At 43.2% G+C, this 14,821-nt stretch overlaps 1 protein-coding gene across 8 annotated transcripts in view; it reads right to left on the reverse strand.

Annotated features, from left to right (window-relative positions):
* The window catches only part of LOC119185247 (uncharacterized), a 255,979-nt gene that overhangs the window by 180,434 nt on the left and 60,724 nt on the right, over positions 1–14,821 (reverse strand). For 6 of the 8 annotated variants that reach the window (XM_075879542.1, XM_075879539.1, XM_075879544.1 and 3 more), the window contains exons 6-8: positions 5,833–8,862; positions 5,676–5,765; positions 5,553–5,624 (exon numbers count right to left, since the gene is read on the reverse strand). In XM_075879542.1, the coding sequence (XP_075735657.1) occupies positions 5,553–5,624; positions 5,676–5,765; positions 5,833–8,862 (3,192 nt within the window). The remainder of the gene's footprint in view (positions 1–5,552; positions 5,625–5,675; positions 5,766–5,832; positions 8,863–14,821) is intronic. The other 2 variants (XM_075879541.1, XM_075879543.1) reach the window with 2 other exon arrangements.

A 14,821-nucleotide genomic window follows, 5' to 3' on the forward strand; every position in this document is an offset into this window, starting at 1 on the left:
GAGTTGAGTGAGCCTCTTCTGCGCGTGGCGGTTGCCGCGAACGGTTGTCTCGTGCCTGGGTCCTCGGCGCGTGGCACCGCGGGCCTGCGCACCGGGGAGCCCACGTGGTGAGTCAGGCGTTGGCGACACCGAGAGTTAAGCAAGCCTCTTCTGTGCGTGGCGGTTGCCACAAACGGTTGTCTCTAGCCTGAGTCCTCGGAGCGTGGCACCGCAGGCCTCCGCGCCGGGGAGCCCACGTGGTGAGTCCGGCGTTGGGTATGTTACTGTGTGTTTGTCGTGTTATTGTGTTATGTTGTTTGTATGGTAGCGTGTTGATAACGATTGATGTATCGATTCGGTGGACGATATCGTTCAAATGTAGTTAAATAAACGTATGTATGTATGTTTTTTGATTTCTACCGACCGCATCTGCTGTGTCCGTTCACTCCAAGAGAATGGCGTGGCCCTCGTTCGCTATTTCGAGACCCCCACACTGGCACCCAACGTGAGGCTCTTGGAGTATCGGACGATAGTTTTTGCGGTTCGGTACAAGCTTTTGTTAGAGCCGGGGTGGTGTAGGCCTAGGAGGGACTTCTCATTGCTAGCGTCGGCGGTGTGCTTTGTTGAGAAGTGAGGAGATTGGTTTTGTGACGTGTTTGAATTTGTCGGCAGGTTGAGTTTTTATTTTTTTTTTGCTCGCAAGTGTTGTTCTTTTTGTTGTTGTTAGTTTTCAGAAACGTTGAATTGGGACGAGAGCCATGCGGTCTGCATCCTGAGGTGAGCAAGGCCTAGAGCACGTGGTTTGAAGGCCAGGCCCGAAGCAAGTGAGTACGGAAGTTTCGTGGGTGGTCCGATTTTCTGTAAATAGCTTCTTCTATCTTTTTGGGCTCAGTGAGCTGGGCGTCGTTGCTGACTTGTATTGCGGCTCGACGCTGGGGCGTCATGACACCACCCGGGGCGGTGGACGCCGATCGCTCGGTAAGCTGCTGTGTGCGGCGAGCGATAGGACCACCTGACAGAGTGGATGTTTCCTCACGGCTGCCTTTTATGCGCCTAGGCTGGGTGGATGACGGTTGTTGCTGAGCGACTTATTAGGCCTAAGGTTCTGCGCAGCCGCCTGTCGCACGTGGCACAACTAGGTGGATCGTGGCGTTGAGGCGTTGCGCTCTGCTTCCCTCACTTTTTTTTATCTTGCGATGCACGAGTTGGGAAAAGTGATTTTTGTTTTATTTTGATGGGCGTCTCGGCCGCCGCCGATGTCTTAGCTAGCAGTACTGACCATCGAACCATGTGGCCTTTAAAAGCCTGAAGCTCTCTTCCCTAGGCCCTGCTCCATTGTTTCTTTCGAGTTTTTTTTGTTGATGTATTCAGCGGGAGGAATGTCATCAACAGCCGGCTGTCTTCTGTACATCGTCAGCGTTGCTGGCCAGGAATGCGGTCATGAGGTCGGGCGATGGAGATGCCTGGGACCTGCGCAACTGTCTGCAGTCCGGCGCCCTCGTGATGATTGATTTATTGATATGTGGGGTTTAACGTTTTAAAACCACTATATGATTATGAGAGACGCCGTAGAGGAGGGCTTCGGAAATTTCGACCACCTGGGATTCTTTAACGTGCACCCAAATCTGAGCACACAGGCCTACAACATTTCCGCCTCCATCGGAAATGCAGCCGCCGCAGCCGGGATTCGAACCCGCGCCCTGCGGGTCAGCAGTCGAGTACCTTAGCTACTAGACCACCACGGCAGGGCGTCCGGCGCCCTCGTGAGTGCTGGTCGCAACTGGAAGACGTGTCGGCGCTAGCGACGGTTCGTCACGCCGACGGCAACGTTGCTGTTGCAGGGCCGGTACTGAGGTGAAGTCGAGCCGGACAGTGCAGCAGTGTCGACCAGCGGCGGTGTCGTGGTGCAAGGACATTATGGACATGCGGTGTCTTTTTTTTTTTGTTAAAGCTTGTGTAGCTGATCCTTGTTTTCGGGATATGGTTTGATTTAAGGTTGGGGGAATGTGGGGGTGCTGACACCCCCTGTAAAGTAGTTTGCGCCGTTTGGCGCACGTGTCTCGCCCCAAGGCCGCATTTTGAGTGACGACCGCCGGGCGATAGGTGGCATGTTCGCGTTGAGTACCACTGTTGGTAGAGTGGTAGCGCCGGTGGTGACCCCTGGTGGAAGGCAGGCCTTGGTGGCGGGCGAGAGTTGAGCGAGCCTCTTCTGCGCGTGGCGGTTGCCACAAACGGTTGTCTCTAGCTTGGGTCCTCGGAGCGTGGCACCGCGGGCCTGTGCGCCGGGGAGCCCAAGTGGTGAGTCAGGCAATGACGACACCAATTTGGGTATGTTACTGTGTGTTTGTCGTGCTATTGTGTTATGTTGTTTGTATGGTAGCGTGTTGATAAGGATTGATGTATCGATTCGGCGGACGATATCGTTCAAAAGTAGTTAAATACACGTGTGTATGTATGTTCTTTGGTTTGTATAGGTCACGTCTACTGTGTCCGTTCACTCCAAGAGCATGGCATGGGGCTCGTTCGCCATTTCGAGACCCCCACACAGTAAATGGTGTATACAATTACCTGGCCGTAAGTATGCTGAAGAACGTAAGCTTTGTGTCCAAGTCGTATAGCGTTGCAGAGCAAGAAGTCATAGGTCTGATTACTAGCACTAGAACTTTTTTTTTTAAGTTCTTTCATTGTCATCTGTTGATGTGCATTTCTTTTACGCCATATCGGTGATGGAAATATGGCAGTGCGAGTCTTCGTGGACACCGGCATAAAACACTTTTATGTTTAAAAAAACCTATACGGATGTGATGTAGCACAAGGATTCTCCTTAAAGTGCATAACTTTGAGTGACAGAATCATAGCATGACAGCAAGTGTCAAAACATGCGGGTTGCACAACGAATTGATGGTTTAAGGGCACATCCATAACAAAGTGCTCAGGTATAACTAGTCAATACCATCAGCCACAGCAGCATCAAAGCATGCGTCTGCGTAGGTGTTCAAGTTGCCTAATGGACACGTAGTGGGCATTTCTCCAATTCCCAAAAGGAATAATTATGGCATTGTGGGCACACCCAATTGTACTTGCAGAAGGCATACAAGAACAGTCACACCTTGTTACATAATAAAGACAAATAAAACAAAATATCGGTTATAACAAAGTGAATTAAGTATAGCCATGCAATTGATACATTATTTGGAATTCATCTTTATAATAAATTTTCTGATATAACAAACTTATTTTTGTGTAAGACGCAACTTGGTCATAATGAGGTTTGAGTATAACCAACGTTACACACACAGACATTCCTCTCTTTGCAGTAGGTTGATGTGTTTCCCGAGATACCAGGCAAGCAATTGAGAATGTGTGGTGAACAATGCCAGATTATGCTATCACATTCTACTTGTGAAGCTGAAGCTCGCAATTTTTTCAAATGTTTTTTTTTTTAGGTTGCCATACGAAATGCTAAATGTGTAGAGATGTATCAACCTTTTATTCTCTGGGTCATGTTTGTTATTTTTTCATGTTTTCTTTTCCTTTGTGTTCGGCATAAACAAAGCGTGGAAGTACTACGATTCACAATGATGCCTATCAAAATCTGCACAAAAAGCTTTCAACACAACACTTATGAATTACATTAGATTCACCCGTGAAATAAAATATCGCAGTAAGCAGTAACGGGTCACCCACACCACCACTTTCAATTATTTTTGTTGGAATGCTGAGAGCCTTTTCTGGAAAGAATAATTTCAGTTCCGTGCACCTTGAAAATGCCCCACAACATATAAAAAATCCAGACAGAACAACAATAATGAGAAGACACACATTCAATCTCTCGTAGCATCAAGTTATGACACTATCTCTGAGAAGAATGATTCACCAACAAGAATTATAAGAAAAACTTATCACTCGTAAAAACTATACCGTTAGTTTCAAACCAGTGTGCCAAGTAGGATATTTAAAAGCTACTAGCTACATGGTCTTTCTAATAAATTTGAATATTCAATATATACCATTAAATTATTACCAACAAATTAAAATATTCAGTCACTTCTTTTCAGTCGCAATTTCAGAAGCTACTTGCTTCTTTGAAAAATTGCCAAGAACTTTTCATTCAGGTTGTGCTTTACTCGCAATAACTTTCTCACTTCTGAACTATTAAATAAGTACATTGTAACCAAGTGGGCACTGACTCCTCCAAACAGATTATGTGCCATTGGTGACACATAAGCATTGCTTTTTATATATCAATTCACATTAAAATTTTTTGAACTAAATAAAGTGTTTTAGTTTTATTAGCTCCTCTGGCATTTACTTGATACCCATTCTTTTAAAAATTTTGTATATTAGTAGTAAGATTAGCCACTAGTATTATGCACCTAGTATAAAGAAATAACTGTTTTCTATGTTTTCTGGAGTGATTTTTTTTTTTTTAGTCTAGGTACTGTTCTAAGTGTTGGTCACGCACGCATATGAAAAATTGGTTCTGTTTGAGAAACGCAGTGCTAGCAAAGTGATTACCAAAAAATCTGCCATGAATACAGCTACTGCTAACACAACTGTTCTGTTGAAACACTGGAAATTCCCATTTATGATCAAACATATGAGGTGGAGCACATAATGAACATTTATACTATGCAGTCTCATCGAAACTGCTGAAACTTTCAAACACGTGAACACTTTCAACAGATTCGAAAGATGCTGAATATTTTTTCTTTTTTGTTTAACGTAAGGAACAAACAGCCAATAGAGCTTTAAAGGAGACAGGAAAATTAATAAAAAATCTATTCCAAAAATAATTCCTCTGCGCAATCAATACCAGAGGCCACTGCATGAGTACAGCCGTTTCCATAATTTCCGCTTAATCTTTGAAAGTGGGTAGCTTTCCAGGAGGGAAAAAAAAGCATATAGTTTGTTGTAACTTATGACTTTCTCACCGTCCCCCTTCTGATGAACGTTCCTTAAGTACATGTCAATGCATACAAGTCCAATACTTTGAATTTCTTCCTAGCATTAAAAGAACCATGCAACACTTTTCCAAGTAGCCACAAAATCAGTTCAGTAAAAGAGCATATTGTCTCAAGGATTACCTCCGCAAAAATTTTTAGAATTCATTTAGTATGAAAAAATTTGTTGCACACTGTATTTCTCTCTTCTCTCGTCCCGTAGAGAGCACTGGAAGCTCAACAGGGCGCAATATTTGGGCCAGTGATGCACCAATTATTTTCAAGTATGTAGCATCAATTGTAAACAGAAGAAAAAGGGATATTTAGCCAACTTTGATAACTTATTGCCAATTCCAGATCACATGCTGTGCTATAATATTTGGTTCATGTGCCTCGACTACCGATCAGCATCATTTTCTGACCTTGCTCAAAAGGTGTTGCGGGGCCCCTTAAAGCTACAGCAGTGCAGCAGCCGAGTACCTTAGCCATTAGACCACCGCGGCAGGGACTTTAATTGCATTACTGTCAATTAAAGCCAATCAGTACTACAAACATTTATAATTACACATGAACCTACTAGTTGATGTAAGGAAGACCTACCAAAAGAGCTTTGCCACCAGCTTTTTTTACCTTTTTTTGCTGAAGCCTAAAGCAGTACATGCCTTCCGAAATGGCCAGAGTCCAATAACCAGATACAGTGTTCTGTAACTAATGCAACATAAATTGAGATTTCATGCAATTTAAATATCTTACCTGTACATTCTCAATAGATTGTTCAGAAACTTTGGCCTTCATAACAAGTTTCTGCTTTATGGAAGACAACTCCTCTTCCAAGACGTTAACCTGGCAAAATGAAGCCACAAAAAAAATGCTCAACAATTTTTGTGCTGTTAATATAACAAAGTCTTACCTGTGTAGTTTTTATGGCCAGCTCGTCCTTTAACCTGATGACCAGTTCTTTCAGGGTCGAGACATTTTCATCTTCCTTTTGGAACGGTTTCTCCTGAGAGTCGATCTCCTTGTGGCTGTCTTGCCTCTTAACTTCATGTGTGATCTGGTGCTCTGACAACTGGAGTTTTCCTTCACCAATAGAAAGAATTTCTAACATTTTCTCAAAGCTCTTGATCAGGGACAACTCAGTGGCCAAATCTCGACACACTGCTCTCACGACAACACAAGAAAGCGATGAGGAGGATTCTTCTTCAAAAGAAATAGAATCCAATTTCTCTGACAGAGCTGCATGCAGGCGTTCTGCTTCTAGTAGAACATTTAGGTCATTACTTCCATCTGCCAGGACCTGTGGATACTGTCGTGTAGTATGCGAAATAAGTTGTGACAAAACATTTAGCGTGCTTCTGTGAGCACTGTACAATTGACATAGCATGTCTTTCTGCGTCGTTGCTTGATCAGTAAATTCAGGCTCAAAGACAGCACGCAACCTTGCAAATTCTGTCTCATAAAATAGAAGACGATCCTTGAGCTCAATCAACTGCGCTGTCACAGATGTTGATGCTGAGTCTTCCTTCAACACATCACTCTCATAATCTTCAAATTGTTTGTTCCTCGCAACTAGTTCTTCTAGCTCATCTCCTTGCTTCAATAAGTCATCTATCTTGGAATGGCGTTGGTCTAGAGGCTTCGATTTCGACTTCAGTTCTGCTTTAAACATAAGAACTTCTCCAGAATCTCGCTCCTGCATTTGCGTTTCTGAGCTCTTTAGCAAGCTTGCTCCTGAAGATCGGCACCTGTAAAAATAATCTTCCTTATCTTTCTCAATTTCCATGTCAGAGCAATGCTGTCTAATGTCAACATCATCACACCCTCTATCCCCAAGTACTAAAGTATTTCTTTCTCCCCCTCTGCCAAACCCTTCTGTTTCTGATTGTTCACTAGCAGAGGCTTGAGCTTCATTCTGTGCCTTTGTACTCATTTGACGGTTAGCCCTCATCAAGTCCAACTCCAAATAGCTCAGGCGAGCAATCAACTCAACATTTTTCTTCCCCAAATACTGAGGACTTGGCTCTTCCCCAGAAGAGCCCGACATACACAACTCAGGCGAAAATCTTGAATGTACCTCATTCGCTTGCTCAAGGTTTTCAAAATCTGCCCTGATTTTTGTAATCTGATCAAGAGCATTTGAAAGGACCTCATTTTTTTCGTCAAGCTCCCTTCTTTTCTGTTCCAATTCAGTCATTCGCTCTTCTAGAAAGTATATTTTCCTTGTAGCTGCGGTTAGTTCTTTGTCTAGACAAGTTCTCCTGTTCTTTTCAAGAGATAATTCTTGTTTTAGAGCATGCTTCTCCAACTGGAGGACATTAGGCCCCCTGATGGCCGTTTTTAACTCTTCGTTTACATTTCCTAGAGCCCTTCTGAGCTGTTGATGGGTTTTAGCAGAAACTGCGTTTTCCCTATTCTCTTTACCATTTTCCCCTGCAGCCCCAGAATCATCACCAAAATCACTCAGCACCAGGATAGCCTCCTTGCCAGGCAGCAGGGCTTCCGATTGGATGTCCCCAAACTTTTTTTCAGCTGCTTCCAGTATGATCTCGCAGAATCTATGAAATCCATCCCAGATAACTTCTGGCTCCATATCTCCTGAAACACACTCCTGCAATGCCTTTTCGTACTTGGAGGCTAGCAAAGCCATTTCCTTCAGCTCTTGCCGGAACATCTCTGCTTCTCGAAGAGACTGCTGCTCCCTGCATTCTGCTGCTTCCAGCTCGTGCTCCAGCTTTCGGATGTGCAGCCTGTCATTATCAAGATCAGCTTCTAGTCTTCCTGCTTGAGCTTTCAGCCTCTTACATTCTTGCCGTAGTTCTGTTCCTTCATCTTCCAGGAATCTCTGGAGGTCTTTCACTTGGCACAGCTCATCAACAATGTCCTGTTTTTCGTCGATTGAGCGATTCAGATCTTTTTCAAGCAAAGAAACTTTGCCAATGGAAATCTGAAATTCTTCAAAGAGAAGCTGATCCGCCTTTTTTATTTTTGCAATTTCATCCTCCAAGCCTGCTTTCTCTGTTTGCACTTTCTTCAAGGCCTCCTCTAAATCTTTAATAATCTTGGCAGCACTCTTTCCTTCTCGTTCAATAGCATCTTTTCGGTTTTCCATAGCCATTTGGTTGTCTGGAGTGAAAATCTCTGCTGTAGTAGAGATATTATCCACCTGCTGTTGAAGAGGTGACACAGTGGGTTTTAAATTTTCAACTAGTTTCTCAGATTCAATTTGGCAGCAAATAGAAACTTTCGGCTCATGCTCTGCATCTTGGTTTTGCTCAGTCTGCACAGCAAGTTTCTCCTCTAAGCTTTTTATGATGTCCTTTAATCGGATTGTTTCACGAAATTCCAAGTCTTTCAACATTTCAAGCTCCTTAACAAGCTGAAGCTTCTCAGCTTCTGCTACACGAATATTTTCTTGGAGTTTGTTGATGTTTTCCTGCAGTTTGGTGCTTTCATTAACAGCTTCAGCAAGCAGCTTTTCCAAGCTGCTGTTCTCATCTAGAATTTTTGCAAACTCCTTCTCCCTAGCCTCCCCATCCTCCTTAGTCTGATATAGGTCAGATAATTGCTTCTCTAGACCATGTTTCTCTTCTTGTAGGAGGTTGCATTCATTGATTTTTTCATCTCTTTGGTTCTCAAGTGAGGACCTTTCCGCCAACAGAATGAAGATTTTTTTCCGTAAAAGTGCTGCTTCTTCATTGGCGCTCTCCGCTTCCTGTGCCGTAGCCTCCCAAGCTGAGTTGCACATCTCTGGCTCTTGAGTACTGCATTGAGCACAGAATTCTTCCATCTTTGCAGTCGTGTGGCTAGGAGACAAAGCCGAATCTGAGCCAGCAGGTTCTTGGCTCTTGTCTTGATCAAATGTATGCTGTCGCATTAGGACTCGTTCTGCGAGAAGTTGTGCATGTGACTTCGTAAGCTGATCAATGGTGGAGTTGGCTACCTGCAGAAATCAATGGCAAAGTTTGGTATTAGGCACACTTGGGCAGGGCTTAGGCATAATTTTTTTTTTCACAAGCTGTGACTGGTCTTGTGAAATACCAATATTAGAGAAAACTTTCTTTAAAAAAATTCAAGAGAACTCATTGCCATAAGCATGTCATTTTGGGGAAAAAATGGTTATGTTTTGAAATTTAGATAATGACCATTCACCCAAAGTTCCAAATTTGTGATCTTCACTTCATTAAAGTAAGTCTGAAATGTATTATTATACATAGGCATTTTCAAATGTTGTTATGTAACAAGCTGCCCCATGAGCCTGTCAACATCAAGACCCTGCCCGAATGCTTCGGCTTTATCTTCAGTCATGTGCCCCTCCAACAGTATTTCGCTATGAAGATATCTTCTCACCTGGGGTTAAATACTGAAAGTTGCTGAATTTATGAAGATGAAATTATTTTGAAAATTTCACTTTCACGAGAATCAATACTTCACTGCAGGTGCCATCCATTAGAGCTGCACCGCAGGTGTCAAAATAAAAAGGGTGTTAACGTGGGCTTGGTACATTTGAACTTTGGGTGAGCTAGATGAAGATAGTAACTAACAAGAGCTCAGAATTAACACAAATATTTCACTTGAATATATACAGAGCACATATACTTGATGCAGATACACACGCGATTAGTCAAAGAATAAGTTTCTCCCTTAGATAATAGAGACTGGCTCATTCTTTTACTAACCAAGTGTGCATTCTCAAGAGCTCAGAATTAACACAAATATTTCACTTGAAAATATACAGAGCATTTATACTTGATGCAGATACACACGTGATTAGTCAAAGAATTAAGTCTCTAACTTAGATAATAGAGACTGACTCATTCTTTTACTAACCATGTGTGCATTCTCATCAAGCTCTGTATATTTTCCAATAAATCGCTCGTTGGTTGTCCGAGCGTATATACTTGATGCAGATACACACGTGATTAGTCAAAGAATAGGTCTCTACCTTGAATAATAGAGACTGATTCATTCTTTTACTAATCATGTGTGCATTCTCAACAAGATCTGCATATTTTCCAATAAATCACTCGTTGGTTGTCTGAGCTCTTGTTTGATGACTTCGTTGTCCCGTCTTCCTGAAGTTCACAGGAGTGGAAGCAGGCTTCAGTCTTTTGGAGCAGCTTTGGGAGCAGGAATAATATGGCTTTGGAGCAGATTTGGAGCAGTAAAAGGGGAGTTTTGGAGCAGCTCTGGAGTACCAAAATATGTATTTTGGAGCATCAAAATTTAGTTTTGGAGCAGATTTCTCGGGTCGCAAATCACTGTTAATTAGAAAATTTGCTTTCGCATAAAACCAAAAAATTCAGTGGTTTTTACTAATCATTCAATGCTGATCAAGTAACCAGACTTACCCCAAATTTATAAATATATTAAATCTTACAACATCAAAGCTGAAAGCACAGCAACTAAAAGAAAAAACATAAGCGGCACCATGAACAGCTACAAGACCTCAGATGAATGAAAAAAGAAAAATTGATGTTAAAATGTGGCAATGTTCAAGATGTTAACGAAACACCCCATCAAACATCAACAGCTCATCGATTAGACTAGAGATGAACTAATAAAAGCTATTTTCATACTAAACCAATAGGGCTCTATAAAAATGAGTGTAAAGAATTTATGTTCCGGTCACTGAATTGCTACAGCGGACATGAGAACTACGAAGAAATTTAGATGGGCTCGCCGCGCCATTAGAGAGATTTCGAGTAACGTTTGCAGGTGCTGCAGGCATAGCTGGTGCCATACGAGTTTTATGAAAGCGTTGGCCCTCCTGCAAACTGCAACGCACGATCGCAGCTGCACCGTAGCCTCGAAACCAGCGTTTGCGGGCTGCATGCGGGACGCACACACCGCCCGCTATTTCGGATCTTCAGTGTGCGAACCACGAACGGCGGCTCGCCTTACGACCCATGCGCAGTGGCAGCGACCGCACCACAAGGGCTCGCGGTGCGCTATTCTAGAACTCCCTATTCCTAGGCAATTAGGTGATTTTTTTATTACGATATTAACTGTATGGACACTTGACAGGTTTTTCCATGTTCCGCGTGAACTACAAGTTGGTAACAATCCCCGCGCATCGTATGTTCTACCCACGCGCAAGACTGCGCAAGCTGGGGTGATGAGCACTGCTAAAGCAGAGATTAAACAAGGCAGCCGATCTCAGTCGCTCGCTTAGAGGGCGGTACACGCGATAGTATCCCACCGCGTGTTACACCTGCAGTCGAATGCTTAAGCAGAGATAAAACATGCTGCCCGTCTTGAACGAGCATGAAAAAAGACCCGGGGGGAAAAGGAGGGGAGGGGGTGCTCGAGCAGAAGCGGTAAACTTTGATTCTAAAGTGCGGCTGCGATAAGCTGGCGCGTGCGCTTTCAAGGGGAAGAGATTGTGCGATAAAAGCATTTCTCCCTGTAGCGGCCGTCCTTATTCTCTTACACCAGCGTTTTGTAGAGTGCCGCGATGTCGAATCCAAAAGAACTAGCTTTCAGCCTTCGTACTGTCACGCGGTCGTGATGTTGACGAAGGCAGCAGCCGCTGTTTTAACAAGTGAGCTTTTCATTTGGGCAAACCTGTGCCCGAAAAAAAAAAAAAAAAACTAAAACTCACTGTACGAGCAATACGCGCTAGAGACTGATAAAATCAAACCAGAGCGTCGACCATCGATAATCTGCCCAACAGCAAAGCCCGTTGGCATTTATACATATGCCATCAAAGATTCCAGCGTTATCGCTAGCGGCCGCGTAAGTTCCGGAACTAATGTATGCGTTCTGCGCGTAATCTCATCGGAAGGTTCTAAGATTATCTAGATTGTTCCCAGTCATTCAGGCGCAGTTTGTGCAACGCAGCGTTACACGCATAATGGTTTGATAGCAAAAAAAAAAAACAAAGGAGCGCGTGCGGTATTAGCATTACAACATTACAAATTCTTGCTATTGCAGTCATAACTTCGCCGGTGAAACTGACTATTAGTTGTTGTTTTTTTCAGTTTATATGATTCGGCCAACAGCTTTGCTGTTTAAACATATATAGAGTCACCTAATGAGGTATGCACATGAACGCCAGCTTTGCAAGATTCATGCATGAACCGAAATACGACGTGACTAGTGAAACAGAACCAATAGACGTGACTGAACTTATTTGATATGGACGCCGTTGCGTCCTTAGTATAGCACATGCATATTGCTCAGTCGATGATAAAACTCGACTAAATGTGGTGTTGCACACGCATATTGCCGTTTAGGCGCAGCTTGGAGCAGCAAGTCAAATTGGCTCAAAATGGCGCAGTGCTTTGACACCCGAGTTAAGCCAAAAAAATTATCAGGTGGAAATTCACCGAGCCATTTGAAAAAAATTTGGCCCTGTGGAAGAGTGCTACCAGGGTTTTGCCAACTCAGGGGTGAAATGGCTGAAACTGAATTGGGAGTAGTTTTTGGAACAGGAAAATTTCGATTCCGGAGCAGAAAAACTTTGCTTTGAAGCAGTGAGTGGCATTTAATTTATTGCTTTAGGAGCTTGAAAAAACTAATTTGTAACTATTCTGTGGGACAGGTATATATTTCATTCAGATTAGAATACACATAACAGTAAAACAGCTTTACGAGAAAGTTTTTTTAGCAAATTATTGCCAGGCATAAACCACACTACTGCTTCACATACCACATGACCTGTCAGCCAGAGTAAAAAACAAAAAAATGTTTTGTAAACTAGGCTTCCTTCATGAACATTTAAATAAAAGAATAGAATCACACTTCTCAATAATAATAAAAATGTGATTACACAAGAAATATAGTTACACAACAATAGGCCTTTGCTTAAGGCAACTGGTAATAATATTACAGTACAACCTCGTTAATTCCAAGTCACTGGGGCCACGAGAAAGCTTCGAATTAAGTAGGTTTTCGAATTACCAGAACATACAAAAAGTGGGATACAAGGAACTTGGAATCCCTCGAAGTAATCAGGGTGGTCATTTGCTGTGCTAACTAGTTTGTGGGTCCCCAGTTATGTTTTTCCGTAATACCTAGTCTTGATGTTTGTCACAAACATGGGAGGAATGGTGGAGCTCGCTGATGCCACGAAAAACAAAAACAAAAAAAAAACACTTGTGATCAACTGAAATGCGCATCTGCGAAAAATAAGACGTCTTCACTAAATCACAGTAGTGATACGTGGGCAGCATGTCACCTGCTCCTCGCTGCGTCAGCACGTCATCATGCTACCATTCGCTCATTGTTTCTCGCGAAACAAATTTAATAATGGCTAGTGTGCCAGAATCCCCTATGTGTTTTGGCCGAAAAACATCATCTTTGAAGCTTTCAAATTTAGTTTTCGAAGCAGGCGTTGCAAGCAAGAACTCGGCCTGCAGTGAAAGTGCGTAAATTGCTAGAGCAACCGGCAAACGAAGATTTGCATACATCGAGAATTCCCTCAAAGTGTCTCTTATGAATTTCTTTACAAACCCAGAAAGAATGAGTATATCATGACGCGCTGATGTTGCGAGAAACGTGCAATATGCTGCTTGCACTTCACTGCTGTATTGCAGTAAAGCACGTCTTAATTTCGGCAGGCGCTCATTTTGGTTGACCACGCGACCTTTTTTCCTTTTTTTTTTTTAGCTGGAAGTAGCGAAGCTGGGGCGCTTTAGCTGCCACTGATTTGTACCACTACATTGCATTGCTTTGAGGCTCTTAAGGACCGCGGTTTCCGGGATTTGCTGCGATATCGGGAACGTGAAGTGGCACATGGCACCCAAAGTTTTCGAATTAACCCGACTGGTATTGACAGCCGCTTCAAATTATCCGCTCAGATTTACACTGAAAAGTACAGGACCGCCCAAGTGTTTTGAAATAAGTGGGATTTCGAAATAACCGAGTTCCAGATAATGAGGTTTTACTGCATCTAGGGTATAACGCAACAAAACCACGATATGATCATGAGGGACATCGTAATAGAGCACTCCGGGAAATTTTGACCATCAATGTTCTTTTACGTGCACTGACATCCCACAGCACAAGGGCCTTTATCATTTATCCTTCATTGAAATGCCACCACCGTGACCGGAATCGAACCTGCAACCTTAGTGTCATGCCCGCAGTCATGCACCGTAACCATTTCATCACCATGGCGGACTAGAACAGCGATAGGATTAAGCAGATTACTGCTTTGGTTTTTTGTAGGCCAGCTTACTTAGCTTTTCAAACGTCCCCAGAGCCTCCTATAGCTCCTTGTTATTCTTTACTCTTTGTCAGGAGAATGTCGCAATAAGCTCCTTCAGCTATCTGCTCAGCTGCTCGGTAAGCACTGTTCCAAGTGGACTGCATGCTTTTAACAGGCCACAATAGAAGTGCACTTTGCTATTCACTGCTATCTCTTATGGGACTGCCTTCACAAATGCACTGAGAGCACCAAAAAACCTCACTGCACTATCTTCAAAAGTGTGCATATGATAACTACAAGCATGGTGCCAATGTAACCATACTACATGCTTCTATCAGTAGATGACACCAAAGATCCTTCGCACCACTCCACTGCCACCATCTTGTGCAAAACTAATAGACAGTAATTGCAAAACATGTCACATGCAGGAGGCTAGTTATTGCTGCATTGACACAACAACGTACTCACCTCACTTGCGCACAGTATCGAGGAGGTAACGGTACAAACACTCCCACAGCAAACACGTTCAAGTGACCCCACGCAGCATGATTGTGTTGAAAGCAACCACTTTTTCACGCATAGTGATTGCAGCAAATGATAGTTCTGTTTTGAACTAGTGCGCATACACCTTGCATGTGCTTTAACAACTGCGTCATTGCTATGACGTAGCTTTATTCACAAAGGTCACGGCAAGCAGCATCACTTTGACTCGGTGAACATTGAAAGTACCAAGCGACCGCGGGTTCGC

This window comes from Rhipicephalus microplus, chromosome X (assembly GCF_043290135.1).
Source record: "Rhipicephalus microplus isolate Deutch F79 chromosome X, USDA_Rmic, whole genome shotgun sequence".
NCBI lineage: Eukaryota > Metazoa > Arthropoda > Arachnida > Ixodida > Ixodidae > Rhipicephalus > Rhipicephalus microplus.